The sequence below is a fragment of the Chionomys nivalis genome, chromosome 9, assembly GCF_950005125.1.
Source record: "Chionomys nivalis chromosome 9, mChiNiv1.1, whole genome shotgun sequence".
NCBI classification, from domain to species: Eukaryota; Metazoa; Chordata; class Mammalia; order Rodentia; family Cricetidae; genus Chionomys; species Chionomys nivalis.
This window is the reverse complement of record NC_080094.1, coordinates 23819773-23840293: the sequence shown is the minus strand read 5'-3', so window position 1 is coordinate 23840293 and position 20521 is coordinate 23819773. Positions and strand designations below refer to the sequence as shown.

The 20521-nt window shown below is 49.7% G+C and overlaps 1 protein-coding gene and 1 pseudogene across 1 annotated transcript; both read left to right on the top strand.

The window, feature by feature from the left end:
* The first annotated feature begins 621 nt into the window (after positions 1–621).
* Positions 622–19972, top strand: Bpifb1 (BPI fold containing family B member 1). Its single transcript, XM_057781214.1, has 15 exons — positions 622–736; positions 2725–2863; positions 3492–3599; positions 4374–4523; positions 5215–5296; positions 8719–8782; positions 9819–9904; positions 11286–11465; positions 12762–12815; positions 13169–13327; positions 14361–14428; positions 15300–15345; positions 16277–16340; positions 17894–17970; positions 19916–19972. Exons 1-15 carry the CDS (start codon positions 622–624, stop codon positions 19946–19948), a joined length of 1425 nt encoding a protein of 474 aa, XP_057637197.1. The 3' UTR covers positions 19949–19972.
* On the top strand, positions 11801–12591 carry LOC130881580 (40S ribosomal protein S3a-like; annotated as a pseudogene).
* Positions 19973–20521: the final 549 nt, after the last annotated feature.

Genomic DNA, 20521 nt, shown 5'->3' with positions numbered 1-20521 from the left:
GCCACATGGTGATACACAGATTAATGGAGATGGGTTAAATCAATAAGTAAGAGTTAGCCAATAAGAAGCTAGAGCTAATGGGCCAAGCAGTGATTTGAATAATATAGTTTCTGTGTGATTATTTCAGGGCTGAGTAGCCCAGAACAACCAAGCAGCCTCTCTCCTTACTACAGATTGGTGCCCAACAGAAGCTAGAGCTAATGGGCCAAGCAGTGATTTGAATAATATAGTTTCTGTGTAATTATTTCAGGGCTGAGTAGCCCAGAACGACCAAGCAGCCTCTCTCCTTACTACAGATTGGTGCCCAACAGAAGTTAGAGCTAATGGGCCAAGCAGTGACTTAAATAATATGGTTTCTGTGTGATTATTTCGGGTCTAAGCTAGCCGGGTGGCCACGAAGAACAAGTGACCTCCTACTACTACAGAACCCTGAGGGAGAGGTATTCGAGCCTTGATTATTCAAAGATGCACAGCTAAGCCTTGACTCTTGGCCAGTTGCCCTGAATGCCTGTTCTGGACACTGTACCCCCAGCATGGGCTCCTCTGTCCAGCTAGTAGGACCCTTTGTGCTCACTCTAGGCCCTGCTACCTGCCACCTACTTCTCATCAACACCCAGGAAAATGTTTGGCCCATGGATTGTCACCCTCCTCTGTGGTTTTCTGGGAGCCACACTGGTCCAAGCTAACCTTGGTCCCCCTGCAGTGCTAAACCTCGGCCCAGAAATCATCGAGACATGTAAGTCATGACCCTCCTCCCCCAGCCTCATCACCATAAAGCAAGGGACAAATGGAACAGCCCTCCAAAAAGCAGGGGAGTTTTTGTCAAAGGGGTATATCAGACATGGTGGAGCCCAAGACTTGAGTGAGACAAGAGTAGTGGCTGAGGTATGAAGTTCTGGGATGTTTTGATCTCAAGATCCCATGATGCCAAGATGTCCTCAAATGATATTATTCCAAAAGCCACTACCCCAGGGGTCTGGGAGCCTTATGAGTAGTATATGGCCTCTGCATGCAGGGATGCACCCTAGTACTGTCCTTGCCTGGACTCCTATCAACAAGTTAACACCCATTCCTGGTCCCCAAAGCAGAGGCCTGGACAGAGTCTGATGGCCTCAGTCTCACACACAGGTTTGTTACTCCAGCTACATGACCCTGGGCCTAGGCTCACTCTCCATAAGCACATGAAAAGGTATTTCTCCCTGGGCCAACCAGAACTTCCAACACCATGGGAACTAAGCAGGGTCACAGCTTTCTTCCAAGCTCCTCTCTGGCATGGGGCATAGTCCTGTGTGCTAGAAGACACTTGGAAGCACCTTCCACCCAGATATGGACACATTGCCTTCTATGACAATGTGGCAATTACGTGGGGGACAAGCACTGTGCCAAAGGCTGGGGGAAGCAGATGACCTAAAGCACCTCCTGTGACTCCCAAACATGTGGCATTTGAGCTACAGGAAGCTTGGAGTGAGCAACCATGGTATAAGTGTGAAGCCAAGGAGTTATGACCAGTGCAGTCTGGAAGGAGATTCCTGCAGAACCCCTGCAGGAGAGTCAGTGGCCCTGTCTAAGCAAGTGACCACTAAGGGTCAGAAGTCACTAGGCAACTGCATCCGTTAACTCCATTAGAAGATAAAAGCCATACCATAAATCTTGGGAGGGGTGTTCAATGTAAAAGACTATATTGGGACATCAAAGGAAGGAGGACTTGACTGGGAGGGACAAAGAGAACTAACTCTAAGGGGCACCCAGCAATGAGGTAGCACCCAAGGACAGAACACACTCACACTCGGAGACCCCTCCCAAGGTCTCCTAGGCCTGGGTGTGACTAGGGCCTGTTGGATGAAGGGAAGCTAGCAGGGTTCTGCTAGGCCAGCGCTGGCCTGATGCTGGCAGACAGAAGCTGCAGAACACATCCCTGCCCTCAGTTGAAGATGTCCTTTGGTTGACGTCCCTGGAAGGAGACGCTGTTATATCTCTCCAGAGGACCATCTCTGTGTGGCCCCTGGAAGCTTGCCGGAGGCTCTCAGAACTCCTGAGAGCCTATGCTGATAGGGTTAAAGACTGACACCTGGCAAAGTAAAATGCTAATAGATCCAGTCCCATTAGCACAGAATAGGCAAATGCTTGGTAGGAACGGCCCAAGGGTCCTGTATCACTGTCTACAGAACAGGCTCTGTTCACTGGTGAAAAGCCAACAGGCACCAGCCCCAGGGCCCTCACTTCCATTTCTTGCTTGCTCTGCTCAGCACCTAAGGTGCTCTGGACAACGGGACAGTGAGGGACAGAGAGGGAGCCAGAAGAACATTAGCAAGTGTGATTTGGCCACAAAACTGTCCCCAGTTGGCTTCTTAGCTCAAAAAATATTTGGCCTGCCGGGCGGTGGTGGCGCACGCCTTTAGTCCCAGCACTCGGGAGGCAGAGGCAGGCGGATCTCTGTGAGTTCGAGGCCAGCCTGGTCTACAAAGGGAGTTCCAGGACAGGCTCCAAAGCTGCAGAGAAACCCTGTCTCGAAAAACCAAAAAAAAAAAAAAAAAAAAAAAATATTTGGCCTGACTAGGGAGAGGGAGGACATGGGTCCTGCATCCCAGAAGTGACTGGCAACATTCTGAGTGTGAGGGTTTCCACTCAAGACCACCAGTCTCACCTAATGCCAGGTCCAAGGAGTCCTGAGTGATGGCCATCTTCAGCCTCCTCATGACCTCTAATTCCTGGATCTATCTGCAGACCTGACCCAGGCACTGAAGAACCACGATGCCACTGCCATCCTCCATGAGTTGCCGCTGCTCAGTGCCATGCAGGAGGGGTCTGGGGGCATCCCCATTCTGGACGGCCTCATGCGCTCTATTCTGAGATACACCATCTGGTGAGCAGTGCTGGACAGGGCTGGGAGCTGCCTCCTCCCCACACCTCTGCCCAAGTATGCTAATTGCTCAGCTTTCAGTCAACAAACCTCGTGGGGATTGACCAGACTAAGCCCCTCTTTTGAAAAGTCCCAGAAGAGCTAGGAGTGCCCCTAAGGCAGTGTCACTGGTACCCTAAGAGGCAGTCACATAGGAAGGTAGTCCCAAGTGGCACAGTGTCAGGACCAGGCAATGCTTCTCAGTGGAGGTCATGGCTAAGCCAGAGACACCAAGAAACTAGCACTCCAGACAAAGGGACCAGTAGGGCAAAACCATGGAGGGGCAAGAGTCACTCAGAATGATTGCATTTCAAACCCCCACAGTAAAGAGTGACAGGCCAGGAGGGTAGGGTCACAGGGGGGCTCCCGGCCAGCCCAACAGACTGCGGCTAAAAACCAAGGAATCTGCAGAGAGGTAAGCAAGGGTGTAGGGGAGAGACAGAGGTAGGACCATGATGGAGAGGGTTAGTAGGCTGGGCTTGGGGTCTGGTCAGATGTGCAAAAGTCAGGAAAGAAGATGGGAACAGGTTCAGGTGGGGGACACACTCATCTGAACCTGGACGTGACTCCATCTCCCCTCCTCCCTGTCCAGGATGAGGGTCACCTCTGCTAACATCCTCCAGTTGGTCGTACAGCCTTCCACCTATGACCAGGAACTGGTAGTCAGAATCCCCCTGGACATGGTGGCCGGACTCAACACGTGAGTGTCCCCTGAATCTGACGCAGCTAACCTAACAGCCTCATCTCCTTGCTCTCCTCCCTCCATGCAGATATCTGGAAATGAATCCACAAGTAAGAAGAGCAAGTGCAAAGGCCCTGAGTGTTACTTGCCTTGCTCAAAAATGGCAGGGGTAGGGGTGGGGTAGAGTTGAGGATCAGCAAGCTGTTGGAGCCTGATGATGCAAGCCCAAGATGAGAACTTGGCTTTTATGGAGTATGAGGGTCATGAGCAACAGAAGGTCTGAGCCAAGGAAGAGCTATGGGGGACAGTGTGGGAAGGGTGGAGGCAAGAATGCACCATAGAAGGTCCTTCAACAACTCTAGAGGAGAGAGTGATGGCTAAGGTCAGGTGGACAGAGGAGTGATCAGATTCTAGCTATGTGTTGGGAGCAGGCAGAAACAGCAGGGATTCTATGGAGAGAGAGAGATCAAGGATTGCTCCAGGGTCTGCTCCCAGGTCAATCCGGGAGGAGCAGCCAGCAGCCAAGAGGACTAAGCTTGAGAGTGGCAGGCCAGGGGATGATGCAGAATCCACTACTGCCTGCTATCGTGAGGAACTCAGAGGACATCCAAGTGGGGCGCGGTGTGTGACTTGGAATCCCAAGGCACCCATAACGGGTAAGATCAGGAGAGGACTCCAGATGCTGAAGGGATTAGGGGAACCAGCCAAAACAGACAGTGAGGGACAGACACCCATCTGCAGCTCCTACGTGGGCTTGAACGGCACTCACTCTCACTGATGTTGTCGGCATAGGCCACTGATCAAGACCCTGGTGCAGTTCCAAATGAACACCGAGATCCAAGCCCTCATCCGAGTGGAGAAAAGCAAGAGCGGCCCTGCCCGCCTGAACCTTAGTGACTGCTCCAGCAGTGAGAACACCCTGCGCCTCAACCTGCTGAACAAGTGAGTGCCGGGCTCCATCACGCCCGTGGGAGAAGCAAACCGTGGCCTTGCCCGTGGACAACACTAAAGGAACAGACACAGGTCCCTCCTAATTCTAGATCTAAGGCTCCTTCCAGAGACTCCAGGATGCCAAAGCAGTTCTGGATGGCAGAGACGAAAGTAGCAATAGTGGCATGACGCCAGGACGGGAGGGTGGGTGTGGGTGGGTAGAGGTGGGGGTAGGGATGAGGGAGGGGTGTGGGGGGGTGGGCATGGGGCAAACACCTGCTGACAGGGCAGAGCCTCCATTTAGGGTTCCCATGTCACCCAGGGAGACCTAGGTGAGCCCAAAGCAAGTTTATCTTCTTCCTCGACTGGGTGATGTTGGGCAAGTCACCTTCAGATGGTTCCCTTTTCTGGTCTGGAAAATGCTGCTGCTGACACTTTCCAGGCAGCAAGAGTGACCTACTCATACAAGTGCATGTCACCTCTCAGGGGACCCGTTAGCTCCCAGCACCCTAATGTCAGCCCAGATCTGTAAAGACAATACTCAGGTCTATGTCTGCCCTCCGCTCAGCCTCTTCTTCAGCTTTGGCTAATACCCCGGGTAAACTTGAGCCAGCTCTTTCCTCCCAGGATTCCACATCACTCTATAAAGCAGGGTCAATTCTCTCTTATAAGCTTCCTACTCTCCCACTCTGCTTTGCCAAAGGCTCTCCTTCATGGTCAACTCCTTGGCAAATAATGTCATGAATCTCCTGGTGCCAGCCCTGCCCCAGATGGTGAAAAACCACGTGAGTAAATCCAGGCTTCTGGCCTCTGGAGATGGCATCCCCTGTAGGGCTAGGGTGGGACTGCAGGCTGGTGCCAACCGAGTCTGGTCTCCGTGGGTAAGATTCTTCTGGGACTGAATAATTCCTGAAGCAAAGAACCATCGAGTCAATGAATTGAGCCGCTGAGTCAGCGAGTTCAAACAGCCGGGAAGCTTTGATTAGTGGCGTGCTGACTAAGCTTTTAACACTTGTCTCTACGAGGGCTGAGGGTGGAAACTACGTGGGGCTTTTGCTGCCTTCCTGGCTGTAAATCCTACCTCCAGGCTGACTTTAGTAAAGGGGTGTCATGGGGCAGAACTGGGAGAAGGCGCACAGTAGTAGCAAGCTTCTGTGAGGTACCGCAGCAAACAGACAGTAGGCAAGAGCAACCTCAAGAGCAGTAGACAACAGTGGGTGAGCAAAACACCCGGGGGGGGGGGGGGCGGCTTTCTGCCTTCATCAAGTTTGTTTTATTGTGTTTTTATGTAAGCCTATATACCTTACCTTTAAAACCTAAGCTGGAAATCCCTGAACATCCAGCATTTTGTGCTGGAATACTGTCATAAGCGAGCTGTGGCATTGCCCCTGCTCAGCCGTCCAGACATGCTTTGAAGGCAGTTCAGCCCACCAGACCAACTGCATCTATTTCATTTGTGCCAGTAAACTCTGGCTGTGTGTGTGTGTGTGTGTGTGTGTGTGTGTGTGTGTGTGTGTGGTGCTGGGGATAGAACCCAGGGCTTCACACCTGCTAGGCAAGTCTTCTACAACAGGAGGCACCTGCAACCCCAATATGCCACAGGTAAACTAACATGCCGTAAGTGGATCCATTCCTAATTACCTGTGATTTCCATAGTAAATTCAAGATGCATTTGCTTTAGTAGTCACCCAGGGGGCTCAGAGCTCCCTGTCAAACAGCTGTCACTTCTTAACCATAAGCCTACAAGATGCCATTTGTCTTGCTGGTACCATGGCAATGTTTAAATGAAAATGATAACATAATAATTAGCACAAGCTGGGAAGAAAATACTCATAATGTGTCTAGTCCAATCGAGCAGCTGTTTGACCATTTGGACATCTCAAGCTCTACCCGCAGGCACTCAGATTTTCATGTGACTGTACCTGACGCTCCATGGTCCTCATTAGCATTTATAATCATTATAACAGTTGGATCATATTTAACTGGGTATCAAAAGATATTTTTAAAATCCTTTTTAATATTTATTTATTTATTATGTATATAATATTCTGTCTGTGTGTATGCCTGCAGGCCAGAAGAGGGCACCAGACCCCATTACAGATGGTTGTGAGCCACCATGTGGTTGCTCAGGACCTTTCTCCAGCCCCTCAAAAGATATTTTTAATGAAATGGTTGTATTAAGATTACTTTAAAACAACATTTCATATGCATGATGGGATTTTATTTCAAAACAATAGAGTATCAGTTTCCCTCCAAATTGTTCAAAATTGTATTAAATCCTACCAAGTCACCTTCAAGAAAAAAAAACAGTGTGGCATTTTGCTTCTGCTAATCAGGGTCTATTGTATAACACTGAATTGTGCTTGATTTTTTTTTTTAATTCATTCTTGGCAAAGCTTCAACCTCTGTTTCTATGGGGTTGAACTTAGTAAACTAAGTGTCTACATGTTACAGAGAAAAAAGAAAAATAATCAAATTATTTTAAAAAAAAAACCATAAGGGCTAAGAATGTACCTTGGTGATAAAGCACTTGCTTAGCATGCACGAGGCCCAGCACCACAAAAAAGAAAAGAGAATAAATCATAAATGAGATTTTATTTTACTGCAAAGATCCAGTTTATTCTTAATATCATGTGTATGGGTGTGTATGGAATGAGCATATTCTGCATATGTGGGGGCCGACTGAGGCCAGGAGTATCTGATCCCTGAAGCTGGAATTTCAAGTAGGTTTGAATGCCTGGGGTGGGTGCTATGAGTCAAGCTTGGGTCCTCTGAAAGAGTAATACACACTCTTAACTGTTGAGCCATCTCTTCAGGCCCCTGGATTCTATATTTTATAGAGTTCATTGAAAAACAGTATTGACCAGTCTGGAATAGGCTGGTAACCTCAGCTTCTCAGGAGTCTAGGAAAGGATAGAAGTTCAATGCTTGCCTGTGCTATAGAGCAAGTTCAAGGTCAGTCTGGGCAACTTGGCAAGATCCTTCCTCAAAACTAAAAGTAAGCCAAAAGGGCTGGAGATGTTGCTCAGTGGTAGAGCACTTACTGAGCATGTGTGAGACCTGGGAACGGTCCTCAGAGGGGAAGGAAGGAAGGAAAGGAGAAAAGGAAGGAGGGAGGGAGGGAAGGAGGGAGAGGGAATGAAAGGAGGGAGTGGGGAGGGGAGAGAAGAAGTGGGAAGGGAGGGAGGGAGGAAACAATCCTGGTTCTTCTTGGAAGAGAGGAGGTTGGAGAAAGAGAGTTGGGAAATAGGAGAATAAGCAGAAATATGTGGCTTCCAGCTCAAGCCAACTGCTCACTAGTGTTAGAATTCTAACCCCCAAGTCAGATGTTGCTCCACCTGTCTGTCCCTCCTCCTCTCTGGGCCGCGCGTTAGGAAAGCTGATGGAAACAGGGAACCATTGTTCACAAGTTAGCATTTCTCAAAATACACTATCACACAGGAATATTGAAGGCCAGTGAGATGGTCCTTCCATTAAAGCAGCTAAGCACCAAAAGGTCTGCGGATCCTAAAGATAGCATGGCAAATGTTCACACACACCCCCTTCAGCAGAACAGCTAAAGCCACACTGCTGACTGTACTTTGACACTTTGGGACTGGGCTGAGAGGAGGGGTATGTAATAGCATCCTTGACCTGTGTCCACTAGATGTCAGTATGGCTCATCTGACACATTAAAAAATGTTTCCCAGCGTCTTGCCAAAGACCAAAATCATTTTCTGTTGAGAGGTGCTGTCCATGTTAGGCAGAGAACTCCCTGGTGGCACAGCAATGTGTCTGGGGCTGGAAACTCACCAAGATACAGAGACTGCTTCCATCTGATGGGGCGGCCCAGCTGGCCTCTGCTCTAGAGTCTGAGGTGGGAGGAGTTCTCTGAGTTCTTATGGAATGAACAAGTGAATTCTTGGATTCCTCTTAGGAAGCATGGGCTCCTTTGAGTAATCATGGGTGCTCTGGAGAGGGGAGCTGGCAGGCCAGGCACAATCTGGACACAAGGCAAAAGGCAAACTATTGCAGAAAGGCCCTGAGTGGCCCTTAGAAGAGCCATGGACTCTGAACAGCAATGAGAGACAGAGGTGGGCAAATCTGTGCATCCTCAAGTTCACAGACGAGTATTTGACTAGCTGGGGCACTGCGGTGAGACTCGGGCTGGGGAGGCCAGGCCCGGGACCGACTCTTCACCAATGGCCTTGCACTTGTGCTGTTACAGCTGTGCCCTGTGATCCAGCAAGCCTTCGATGACATCTACAGTGACTTCCTGAAGCTGGCAACAGGTAAGGGCTCTGCTGTCTCCACTGTCTTTTCTTTATCTGCGGGCTTGGACTTCAGGCCCCACCTTTACCCAGGAGAGGCCACCCCCTCATGTCTGATCAGGGCCTTGGGCCCAGCACCGGCGCACAGCACTTGCTAAGTCTTGTCCAGATGCTGCCGCTTCAACTTCATGGTCATCTTATATGTGCGAGGCTCCATCTAAGACAGTGGTTCTCAACCTTCCTAAGGCTGCAACCCTTTAATACAGTTTCTCATGCTGTGATGACCCCCAACTATAAAATTATTTCGTTGCTACTTCATAACTAATTTTGCTAGTGTTGTGCTGATTTAGGATCCAAAGAAGCATGTCACAGGGTAGCCAGAGTGAGATGAAGGGAACAAAGGAAAGGGCCTAATGCATCTGAGGGCTAAATCCAGGGCTGGGCATTTCTGTCTCACTTCCTCGGTGCACTCAATTGCCTGACTGCATGTGTGGAAAAATCTCCGAGCTCACAGAGGAGATTTGTGGTACAGAAGACTGAAGCCTAATTCCCCCTGCTCCAATTAGAGGTGAATTGTTATGGCCATGACTTACCTAGTATGTGTGAGACTCGAGGAGAGAGAAATCAGTGACAGGGGTCTGGAAGAGAGCAGGAACAGGCCGCCATTGCCATCTCTACCCAATAGCTGAGAAGATGGGATATCTCCATCCCTGTTCACCAAGTGGAGAAAACCAAGGCAAACACAGGTGATGGTTGAACTTTTAGGTGCGCATCTGCATTCAGCGCCCAGAGTGGATTGCAGTGAGGTGAGGGAGGCACAGGTTATAAACAGCCTTTCAGGTTTGGCATAGGACTGGATGGGTTCCAGTTATACACATAAAAGTCTATCTCTGTGCTGGTGTTTTGAATGGTCCCTATAATCATTGTCATAGTTAACACCAACAGCATCCTTTTCCCCGACTCTGGCAATGTTCCTACTTAGAAGCTGGGGCTGTAGAAAACCACCCCACCCAACCACACCCTCCATCCTCACAAGCTTTCTTCTTGCCTCGAGAAGCACCTGTTGGCCTCAGCCCTGGAGCCCTGACGTTTGACCTTCTGTCTCCTGCTATCCAGGACAGTAATATCATGCTCAACCTGAAGGTGAGTGTACAGACCTCAGAGCCAAGTGAGGACACTGAGGAACAGCTGCGCCTCTATGACCACCCAGGGCCTAATAACTACATGGCATCAGGGAAGGCAACTGATAAAGTCAAACCCTAAGAACTCTGTGAAAGGCAGTAAGCAGAACTTCATGCCCCACCACCCAAAGGTCCTGACCTCAGCCTTTGACTATGTGTGTATGGCTCCCTGGCTTTCAGGCAAGCTCCTGCCAAACCCCAGACTTCTGATGTCATTGCAGCATGGCCTCAGGACAGAGGCATCCTCAAGGAGCATAGAGCCTTACCATTCCTGGATCCATCAATCCCTGGCTGTGTTGCTCTAGGCAGATTTCTCCACCTCTCTCAGCCTCAGTTTCCCTGATTGTAAAATATATATTTTAATATTAGGAGACAATTAGATGAAACATACTGGCTTCCCAGACAGGAGGCACTCGGTAACAGTGGACCTCTGTAAAATACCGCACTGCACATATCCTGTGGGTGGTGTGAGTCCCAGACCTGTTCTCAGGAGTCCCTTGGAAACCACAGCATGGGACAGTTGTTTCTGCTCTGTTGCAGTCTGAATCCTCTCTTCATCTAAAGGGTTTGAGAGGTTGAAACCCAAGTGAAAAGCAAGCATTTCGGTTACAAGCTAGGCACAGGTAGCATGCAGCCACAATCCTAGGCACTCTGAAGATGGAGCCCACAGAGGATCATTGCAGCTGAGGCATTAGGGGCCAGCCTGGGCAGCATAGGAAGATGCCATCTCTATAAACACGAGGCAGAAGGACAGGGGGAAGGATGGAAGAAGAAACTGAGGGAGGGACGAAGGGAGAGTAGAGGTAAGGGACTCGGGAGTGGAGGCTGCCAGACACCTGACAGGCATTGCCTTCATCAATCCAAGCTTCCCAACACAAAGGCAAAGCTGGGGAGCAGACAGAATGGCATCTGTGTTAGTCTGCCTTGTGTTGCCTGGACACAGTGCCTGAATGGTTTATAAGAAATAGAAGTTTAATGGGCTCATGGTCCTGGTAGCTAGGACATCCAAGCACATGGTGCATCTTCTGGTGAGGGCCTCCATGCTGGATCAACCCATGGTGGAAGACAGAAGAGTGAGGGAGGGTGACAGCAAGGGCAGCCAGGGGTTGAGCTTACTTTCCAGTGGCCTACTCCCACCTGCAGCCACTAGGCCACTACTGTACCAGTACTGACCAGTGATCAAGGCCCAGTCACCTCTTGAAGGACTGGGATGAGGCTTCCATCGTGAGACTTCTGGGAGCCAACTTCCCCTCCCCCCAGCACAGTCCTTTCCTTCCAGGTGGTTATGGGATACAATGCAGAATCAAAGCCCTCAAACCACACCCTGTCCTGTGTCTCCTCAGGCCAAGCTGCTGGACTCACAAGCAAGGGTGACCAACTGGTTCAACAGCTCTGTGACTTCCCTGATGGAGACCACCCCAGATGGGGCCCCTTTCAGCTTGCTCCTGAGGCAGGACCTGGTGAATGGCGTTGTGAACACCCTGGTCCCCAAGGAGGAGCTTGTGATCCTGCTTAGATTCGTGGTAAGCCCCGCTGTGAACAGGAATAACTCACCTCTGCGTCATCAGCCCACTGAAAGGAGCCTGAGGTGGGCTCCCAATAATGATCAACTCTGCCCTCCCTTCAGAGAGACCCTGTTTCTGACATGTGATGCTAAAGCCAAAAGCACCCCCTTAACACCCAGCTTGGGCCCTGTTCTGCCATAAGGGACCGGGGATGCCTATTTCCTCCTCCAGATATCCTCAGGGGGCTCAAGAGCTTTCAAGATCCTGAGGAACCCAGAATGGTGCCTGCACCCCAGTGGTCACTAACTCATCAAGATCCTCGTTTCTGCCCTTTTGGCTCCCTGAGCAGCACCATGGCGGTCAGCAAGAACAAGCGGCTGACAAAAGGCGGCAAGAAGGGAGCCAAGAAGAAAGTGGTTGATCCATTTTCGAAGAAAGATTGGTATGATGTGAAAGCCCCGGCCATGTTCAATATTAGAAACATTGGAAAGACACTAGTCACGAGGACTCAAGGAACCAAAATTGCATCCGATGGCCTCAAGGGTTGTGTGTTTGAAGTGAGCCTTGCTGATCTCCAAAACGATGAAGTTGCATTTAGAAAATTCAAGCTAATCACTGAGGATGTTCAGGGCAAAAACTGTCTGACTAACTTCCACGGCATGGATCTTACCCGGGACAAAATGTGTTCCATGGTCAAAAAGTGGCAGACCATGATTGAAGCTCTCGTTGACGTCAAGACAACCGATGGTTATTTGCTCCAACTCTTCTGTGTTGGTTTCACTAAAAAACGCAACAATCAGATCTGCAAGACCTCATATGCACAGCACCAGCAGGTCCGCCAGATCCGGAAGAAGATGATGGAGATCATGACCCGGGTGTGCAGACAAATGACTTGAAGGAAGTGGTTAAACTGATTCCAGACAGCATTGGGAAAGACATAAAAAAGGCTTGCCGGTCCATTTATCCTCTTCATGATGTCTTCGTTAGGAAAGTAAAAATGCTGAAGAAACCCAAGTTTGAATTGGGAAAATACATGGAGCTCCATGGTGAAGGTGGTAGTTCTGGAAAAACTACTGGTGATGAGACAGGTGCTAAGGTTGAACGAGCTGATGGATATGAACCACCAGTCCAAGAATCTGTGTGAAATACCGATTTTTAATAGTGACAAATAAAGTCTTAGTTGTGAAAAAAAAAAAAAAAAAAAAAAAAAAAAAGATCTTCGTTTCTCCTGAGCCTGGGTACTAACACATACTCTAGTCCTCTTACTACAGCATGATGGATGCAACTGACTCACATCTCCTCCCCTCTCTCCAGATTCCTGATATAGCCCGCCAGCTACAGGAAGACATCAAGGAGATCAATGCAGAGGTGGGTCTGTTTCTCATCTGTAGCTGGCTGGGCGCTTGCTGCCGCTGTCCTTGGGTCTCTGCAGTGGAGAAGAGATGTAGGTTGCTCTCTTGTTTTCCACTATGGGGACCAGGCTCCCTGGAAGCCCAGAGACTTCCTTCAATCTAGCATAGAATCTTAAATCTGATGATTACCTGGATGGACTGGTGCTGGGTGATGAGGGCAACTCTAAGTCCCTGCTCCAGGCTGAGAAACCAGAGAACACCCACACAGGGGCACTGGAGAGAGCGGAGGCTGGAGCACAGGGAAACACCAGAGGGGGCCACAAGGGCCTGTGCACTGTAGCCGGGTGTGTGGGTCTGATGTCTTTCTAGGCAGCAAACAAGCTGGGGCCCACCCAGATGGTGAAGATTGCCACTTATAGCGGTCCCCAGATCGTGCTGAATGAGGACGGTGCCACAGCAGCCCAAAGTATCATCCTGGAAGTGTTCCCAACCAATACAGATGTCCGGCCCTTCTTCTCCCTCGGCATTGTGAGTTCAAGTGTCTGTAGCATAGAAAAAGGACTGGGGAGGTCTTCCTTTCCATTGAGAACCAAGAGTCAAGAACTTGGGGGGCCCATCAGCAGCCCTAGGGAGAGAGGGATATAACTCCCATTAAGGCAGCTACATTCCAGCTAGGGGCATTTTCCAGAGAACAGGCAACATGCAGCCGCTGAACGGCAGAGCCCCTCCTGGAAGGAAGAGGAGGGTCAGAGTAGGGCAGCAACCACATGTACTCCAGAGGTCAGCAAAGACTGGAGGAAGGCAGGCTCATGAGTACCACCACCCAGGCTTACCCAGAGGGGGCGAGCAGTACCTGTTGTGAGGAGGAGGAGTTGACTCCTCGTAGCGGGGGTTCTCTATGTGCAGTTCTACACCACTCAATCTCAGGGGTGCCTTTTACAGACTATAGGTGTATTAGTACCTCCCAGAGAGTTCATCTTGACTTCCTGGCCTTGCAGTGAATGACAGCATGGGAACCCACTTCTCGGGCCAACCTCACTCCCTGATGACCCCTCCATGGTCAATGGGAAGCACAGCAGGAATAATTGGTTACCTGGGCTCCGCTATAAAGGAGCCTAGTGATCGGCCTCGGGATCAAGCTGATGCAAGGCTTGAGCTCCGTGGGTTAAGCCTGACTTAGCCACTGAGCTTTGCAACCATATTAACGGTGCTTGGGGCTTACCAGGGCCACTGACCCTCCCAGGGACACGAAAGGACTGACGGGCTCCCTAGAGGGGTGGTGGCTTATTGAAGAAAGCGTTTGAACTGCCTGACACACAGTGAGCAACCAGTGCAAGCTGACTGTGTTGGAATTGCCATCCCAGACATGAAGGGTCACCTGTAAAACAGGGACTAGGGTATGGAAAGTGGGACCCACAGAGGCTGAACTATTTCCCAAGGTCACAGAGTCAGTAGCCAAGAGTCAAATCAGATTTCCTTGACCTCGATCTTTCCTGTATAACCAACCCATCCTCAAGATAAATTCTCTTCAAAAACTGAGGGCTGGGTTCTCTTGTTGCAGGAGACCAATTATGAAGCTCAGTTTTACATGGAAGGTGACCGGTTTATGCTCAACTTCAATAACATCAGGTAAATGTGTGGATCTGTGAGGTGCTCAGTGCTGGACCAGAGCAGTGGGTTTCTCTAAACCGCCAGTAGGGGGCACCAGAGATGGCTGATGCCAGAAGGCTGCCTTGCCAGGCCTGAACTGCCTTAAAAGCTAATTCCAAATAGAAAATGAAGGGGCTTTACAGGAGCCACAGAGTGAGCCAGCCCCGCCACAGAACTGGCCTGCCATGCCCCACCCAGGCTTAAAACGGCCCATTCTGAAACTTCACAGAAACAGTAACAACCTCAGGTACTAAACTTGGGGCCCAGCACAGAAGGACATCTGTGCCCCTGCCAGCCCTGCAAGATCTACCACCTTCTGTCCCAAATTAAGTTCAGGTACTCCAACTGAAGCCTCCAGTGATAAATTTAGGGGCATTTAGGTGAGCACTTTATTCAGTCCATACAAGGTAAGATGATAGCTAGGTAGAAAATGGCAGATGACAGATAAACAGATAAGTTAGATAGGTAGATAGATTAGATAGATAGATAGATAGATAGATAGATAGATAGATAGATAGATAGATAGATAGATAGATAGATAGATAGATAGATAGATAGATAGATAGATATCAAACTATTCCATCACCCAAACTGGAATCATTTCTACATGAGTAGTTGAATGGGAATTAGGGACCCCTCTAGAAAAGACTTGAACTGATTAGTTTACCAATCCTCCCTCATTCCCGGGTGATTTCCTGTCTTTTGGGCCACCTTGGTTAGACTGTGGCACCATGAAGCAAGTACCTTTCCTGCTTTACCATTGTCCCACGAGAGCCTGCCTGTGCCTCAATAAACGAAGTTACTGACTGAGACCCCCAAGGAACCACTCTCACAAGTATCTCTGTTACAGTATTGATCGCATCAAGCTGATGATCTCAGATATTAAACTGTTCAATGTAAGTATTAACAGATTATCTCTAAGGGCACAGGGCCAGAATGGACCATTCTAAAAGGAGACAATCCACCCAGGATTTGCTTTAAGAAGATATCACAAGGACCCCAGGGTGGGCTGGGGGTTTCCTCACTTCCCTAGAAAGTTTGGTCTGCAGGCTCCCAGTTTTACTGAGCACAGTCTACAGACATAACTGAGAACACCGATCATGTACAGATCTAAGCCTGCTCTCTATTATAAATAATGTCCTTCCATTGACCCTGGGCTGCCCCTTCCCTCTGGTCCTCAGCTTCCCAGGTCCCTAGCCTGAAGAGAGCTCATTTGGGCTGAGTTTTATCTTCATCTTTGGGGTTTGTTTTGTTTTGCATTATTTTGAGTTTGACTGTTGTTATAGGTGGTGGTTTTGCCGTTTGGTTTCAATTTTCATTTGCTTTATTTTGTTGGTGGTGGGTTTTGGGTTTTTGTTTTGTTTTGTTGAGACCAGTCTCACCATGTAGCTCTGGAGCCGGCCTTGAAACTCATGACAGTCCTCATGCCTCTACCTTCTGATTGCTGGAACTGTAGGTATCCATTACCACATCTGACACTTCGTTGGTTTCTATGACTTTTTTGTCTTAAAAAAAAAACCAATATTTTAATGTAAGGTTTGTGAAAATCTGGACATCTGGCTTTTCTTCAAAAACAGCATTCCCTTGGGGTGCTGCCGGCTGGAACAAAGTCCCTGAGGGTAGAGCATTCTCAGTGAGCCATAGGCAGAGCAAGGAGGGCCTCTCCACAGTCTATCTGGCCCGCCAAGGCAACTCCAGCCTGCAGGAGACCTGGTACTCCGACACATGCCTACTGGTTGCCCTTGTCACGGGGGACGAGTAAGAAGCCCTGTGATGGCCCAGAGGACCTGACGAGCAGCCTGGTAATGGCTTTCCTCTTTCTCACAGCCGGATATCCTGAGGAGCACCCTGACCAAGATCCTTAACTACACATTGCTGCCCAATGAGAATGGTGAGTCCCCAGCCTTCTCTGCCCTTTCCTACGCTGCTGAACCTCCTGCCTTCACCTGGGGATCCTTTGATTCATGGCCCACTGTCTTAGTTAGGGTTTCTGTTGCTATGAAGAGACGTGTTCCTTCAAACTACCACATCCACCCATCTTCGAAGCATAGTTTAAATTCTCCCTGCTCCAGGGAGCCTTCCTAGTCACTGATTGGAAAAGACTCTCCTGTCTCCCTGTCCTACTTCCTCCTCCTCCTACCTCTCCTTCCCACATCCCCTTCCTCCCTCCTCCTTTGCCTCACCCTCCTGCCTCATCTTCCTCCCTCCCCCTCCTGCATCCCCCCTCTCAGCCTGGTCCTTTACTAATGACAGATCTAAGGCAGGCAGGGAGGAGCTGGCAGTCCCCAGATTCATCGTGCTAGCTAGAACCACGTGCAAACAGACAGTTAGAGCTCACTCAAGGGGCCACAGGCAGACTGAGCTCAAGTGCCCAACTACTCTTGCTGGCTGGCTGGCCTTGGACAAGCTGCCTGGTCCTCCTGGGCCTCGGGTTCTCCAGCTGTGAAATGGAAAAGTAAGAGTGCTTTCCTCAGAGATAAGAATGAGAGGAAGCAGTGAGAGGTGGGGAGCTGGTACCCGTGACATCATCACCATGTATGAGAGGTGGGGAGACTGGTACTTGTAACAGCATCTCCATGTGTTGTAGGAGGCTGCTTGTTTATGCCCCAATATGGCCAACTAAATCCACTTAAAACCTGAGAGAGCTTGAAAAGGAATTCTAGGCAAAAAAAAAAAAAAAAAAGAGTTTAGCACAGTTTCTTGGTAGCTACAAACTTATTTTTTTTCCTAGATGGGTTCACATCAAGCAAGGGCAGACTGCTTTAAGAGAGGTGCAGCTTCTTTAAAAAAGCAGCGGCTTCCTGGTTTGCTAGCACAAACAGCTCTGACTCTTTCAGGAGGTCCAGCTACAGAGCACTTAAATGGGCTTTGTGAGCAGAGTGCCACAACTTGCTTAATGGCAACATAGACCCTCTGTGTGCCTGAAAATGGGGCAATGTGCATGGCTCTCAGGGGCAGCAAAGAACCATGTGTGAGGAGTGGGGAGATCTGGTACCCTGTAACAGCATCACCATACACGAGGGGTAGAGATCGCTGGTACCTGTGACATCATAACCATGCATGAGGGGTGATCGCTGGTACCTGTGACATCATGACCATGCATTAGAGGTGATCGCTGGTACCTGTGACATCATCGCCTTTTTAATTTTGCTCTATGAGTGGGAAATCTCAGGGAGAGAAACTTCTGCAGCAGGTGTTGGGAGCCATGGCCGTTCTTGAGCAAGAGTGTTAGATGTGAGGTGCATTGTGGGACAACCAGAAGCTGGTGCCAGAGGCCCAGGTAGGGTTAGGCAAATGCCAGAGTAGAGGGCACGCATGCAGGAGGAGGGAAACAGCAGGTCCTACATGCCAGATCCAAGCCGTGCTTCCAGGAACTGCGAGCATGCCCACTGCTACCTAGGCCCAAACTGACCCACCACTCTCCGCCTGCATTTGTCATTTCAGGCAAAGTGAGGACTGGAGTCCCCCTGTCGTTGGTGAGAGCCTTGGGATATGAGAAATCCATGTTGTCTGTAAACAAGGTGAGTTCACCCCAGTCTGGGCGGGGGTGGCCTACATGCCACCACTCCTGGCTCTGTCAGGCTGTGGGTACCTGTAAGTGAAAAGCCAGGGCTCCTCCCACCCGCTTGTCATCCTTCATCCCCTCACTCAGTTATTCAGGAATATTTCTTGACGGTGTAATATGTGCTAGGAATGGCTCCTAGTGCTTCAGGCCATAGACACAGAAAAAACACTGTCCCCCTGAGATAGCCTACATTCTAGCAAGAGAGACACCTATATAAACTAATATATAGAATTGAGTAAATAAAGGCTGGGGAGGAAAAGAAGGCAGGCTCAGAAGAGAAAGTGGGATGCTGGTATTGATGGGGTGGGCAGGAAAGGCTTCTCTGAAAAGGTGATGTTTGCTGGTACCTGGAAGGCAAGACGGTGAGCCCTGTGGAAGGTGGGAAAAGTGTCCTACCAAAAGGACCAGCAAGTTCAAAGGCCCTGAGGCTGAGATGTTTACTGTTCCAGGAAAGATGAGGAACAGGTCTGGGATATGAGGTAGCACCCAATGCTGTAGACTTCAGATCACACACACCTGAGACCTCAGCTTGAGCAGACCACAGTGCAGCTGGGTTTCCGTGCAGCTGCCCCCAGGAGTATGGTCAGCAAGGCTGACTCACCCTAGGTGTTCATAAATGGCTGGTAAGCTAGTAACATTGCTGGCTGCAGCTAAGAAGGGGCTGGACAGAGTCAGGCGCCTCACTCCCACATCAGCCGTAACAACGATGTCAACACCAACTGTGCTGTCTTCTTCACACTGAGCTCATGAGGTGAATCCATAATCTCCTTTTTCAGATGGGGAAACTGAGACTCAGTGACTGCAAGATCTTTTCCAAAGCCACACACCCTCCTGGTGGCAGAGTCAGGATTTGCAGATGAAACCTGCCCCAATAACCCCTTGTTTTAGCCCCAACTTCTTCATGAGCCAGTCAATGAAGTGCCCATCTTGGTCAGGATACCAGTGGTCATTTATTAGGCACCTACTATGTGCAAACACTGGCCACAACAATGAACAAAAGAGAAGGAAACCTCTGGCCCCTTAGGAGAGGAAGGGGGCTAATGATGAAAAAGCCCACAGACGACTTGCTGACCGCCCTGCTGTGACAAGATGTTCAGCCTCACTCTACAGAGGCACTCTGGGCCAAACCTGTGACTCTTACAAGTCCTAATTTTCCTCCAAGCTGCCCATTAGGACCACGGAGATCCTGAGCCATTTAATAATGGAGAAATCCCAAAATCTAAATCCATATTCCCCCATTTCCAAATGTCCCATTTTGCTCTATTGGTTCCTCTGTAGCCAGCAATTCATTGCTTGTGTTCTATAGCTGGGTGGCACCATACATTTGAACTAGTGTGAGAAGAGTGAAAAACAGAGTTAAACCCGGCACGTGAGAGGAGACGTGGAACACAGACGACAAGGTCATGTGCCCATCGCTCGCATCTACTTTGCTCAGCACTGTGATGAGACCAGAATACGGTCTTGGGGAATAGAACAGAGCAAGTTTTATCATTACACTTAGGTTTTTTTTCTATTTGTTTTTAAATAGACAGTTGTTTAAAACTCAGGTGTCCTCTAGAGACAGCCAGGAGTCTGCCTTTATAAAATGTCTTAGCGTCCCCTGTGGGCTTAAGGACAACTGCCATACACAACACTGCCACTATACACAAACCCTTCCAGCCACTGCGCACAAAGCCTTCCACTGGGCCAAGACCGCTAGAGGAAATTACTGTTCATACCCAAACCCTCAGTTTACAACTGTGTTACGTGCTCTGCACGTGTGTGTTCGGGTCATGCATGACTGGTCCCCAACACCAGGGCTTCCTTCATGGAGAACAAAGGTAGGGCAACCCCCAAAAAGCAGGAAGTAAAATCCAAACCAAAGCAATAAACTAACCAGATTGACTCTTCTTCGATTCCAGGGTGCCCTCAAGCTCACCCCAGTCTCCTCCTAGAACCCTGGCTCTTCTCCCTCCTGGTGAAGACCTGCACCGGAGCTGCCCAGCACAGGCCAGGTCCCCACTGGGAGTGTGGGAGCCATCCGTGTAGACTACCCTCCGCAATCAATAAACACTTGCCAGTGGTTCCTCTTGTCAGAGTGGTTTTGTCTAGAATGCAAGCCACCTGTCTCTGGCAGGCCTAGGATAGAGACCTATGGGAGGGGTTCAGACAGCTCTGAGCCAACCTGGCCAAGTCTTTGTCATATGGAAACTCCACGGCCACAGAAGGCTAGTGGGCCTGGTTGGGGTCACCTCCCTTTTGGATGGCTTTCGAGCACCCACTTTGTTGATCTTGTAGGCATGGCAGGTCATGTGCTCTCTGAGCCCTGTGGTTCTGGAGACAGGCAAACAGGATGCGGCTTCCCCTGGGTAGGCCTCTTTGCCCTTCAAGTGGGGAGAATCACGGTTCTCACCTTGCAGAGCTAAGGTGAAGATTAAATGAAGTGACTCCTGGCACTCAGCCAGTAGCACTGTGGCCTCACAGGCACTCGCCACCTGACCTCAGGGAACTTATCACCAAACCCTTTC

Bases quoted from the DNA above. Each gene is read 5' to 3' on its own strand.
- Bpifb1 (XM_057781214.1), top strand. From the start codon at position 622: ATGTTTGGCCCATGGATTGTCACCCTCCTCTGTGGTTTTCTGGGAGCC. The intron at 3,600-4,373 runs GTGAGTGTCCCC...TTGTCGGCATAG, and splicing joins ATGGTGGCCGGACTCAACAC to GCCACTGATCAAGACCCTGG. The intron at 8,783-9,818 runs GTAAGGGCTCTG...TGCCTCGAGAAG, and splicing joins CTTCCTGAAGCTGGCAACAG to CACCTGTTGGCCTCAGCCCT.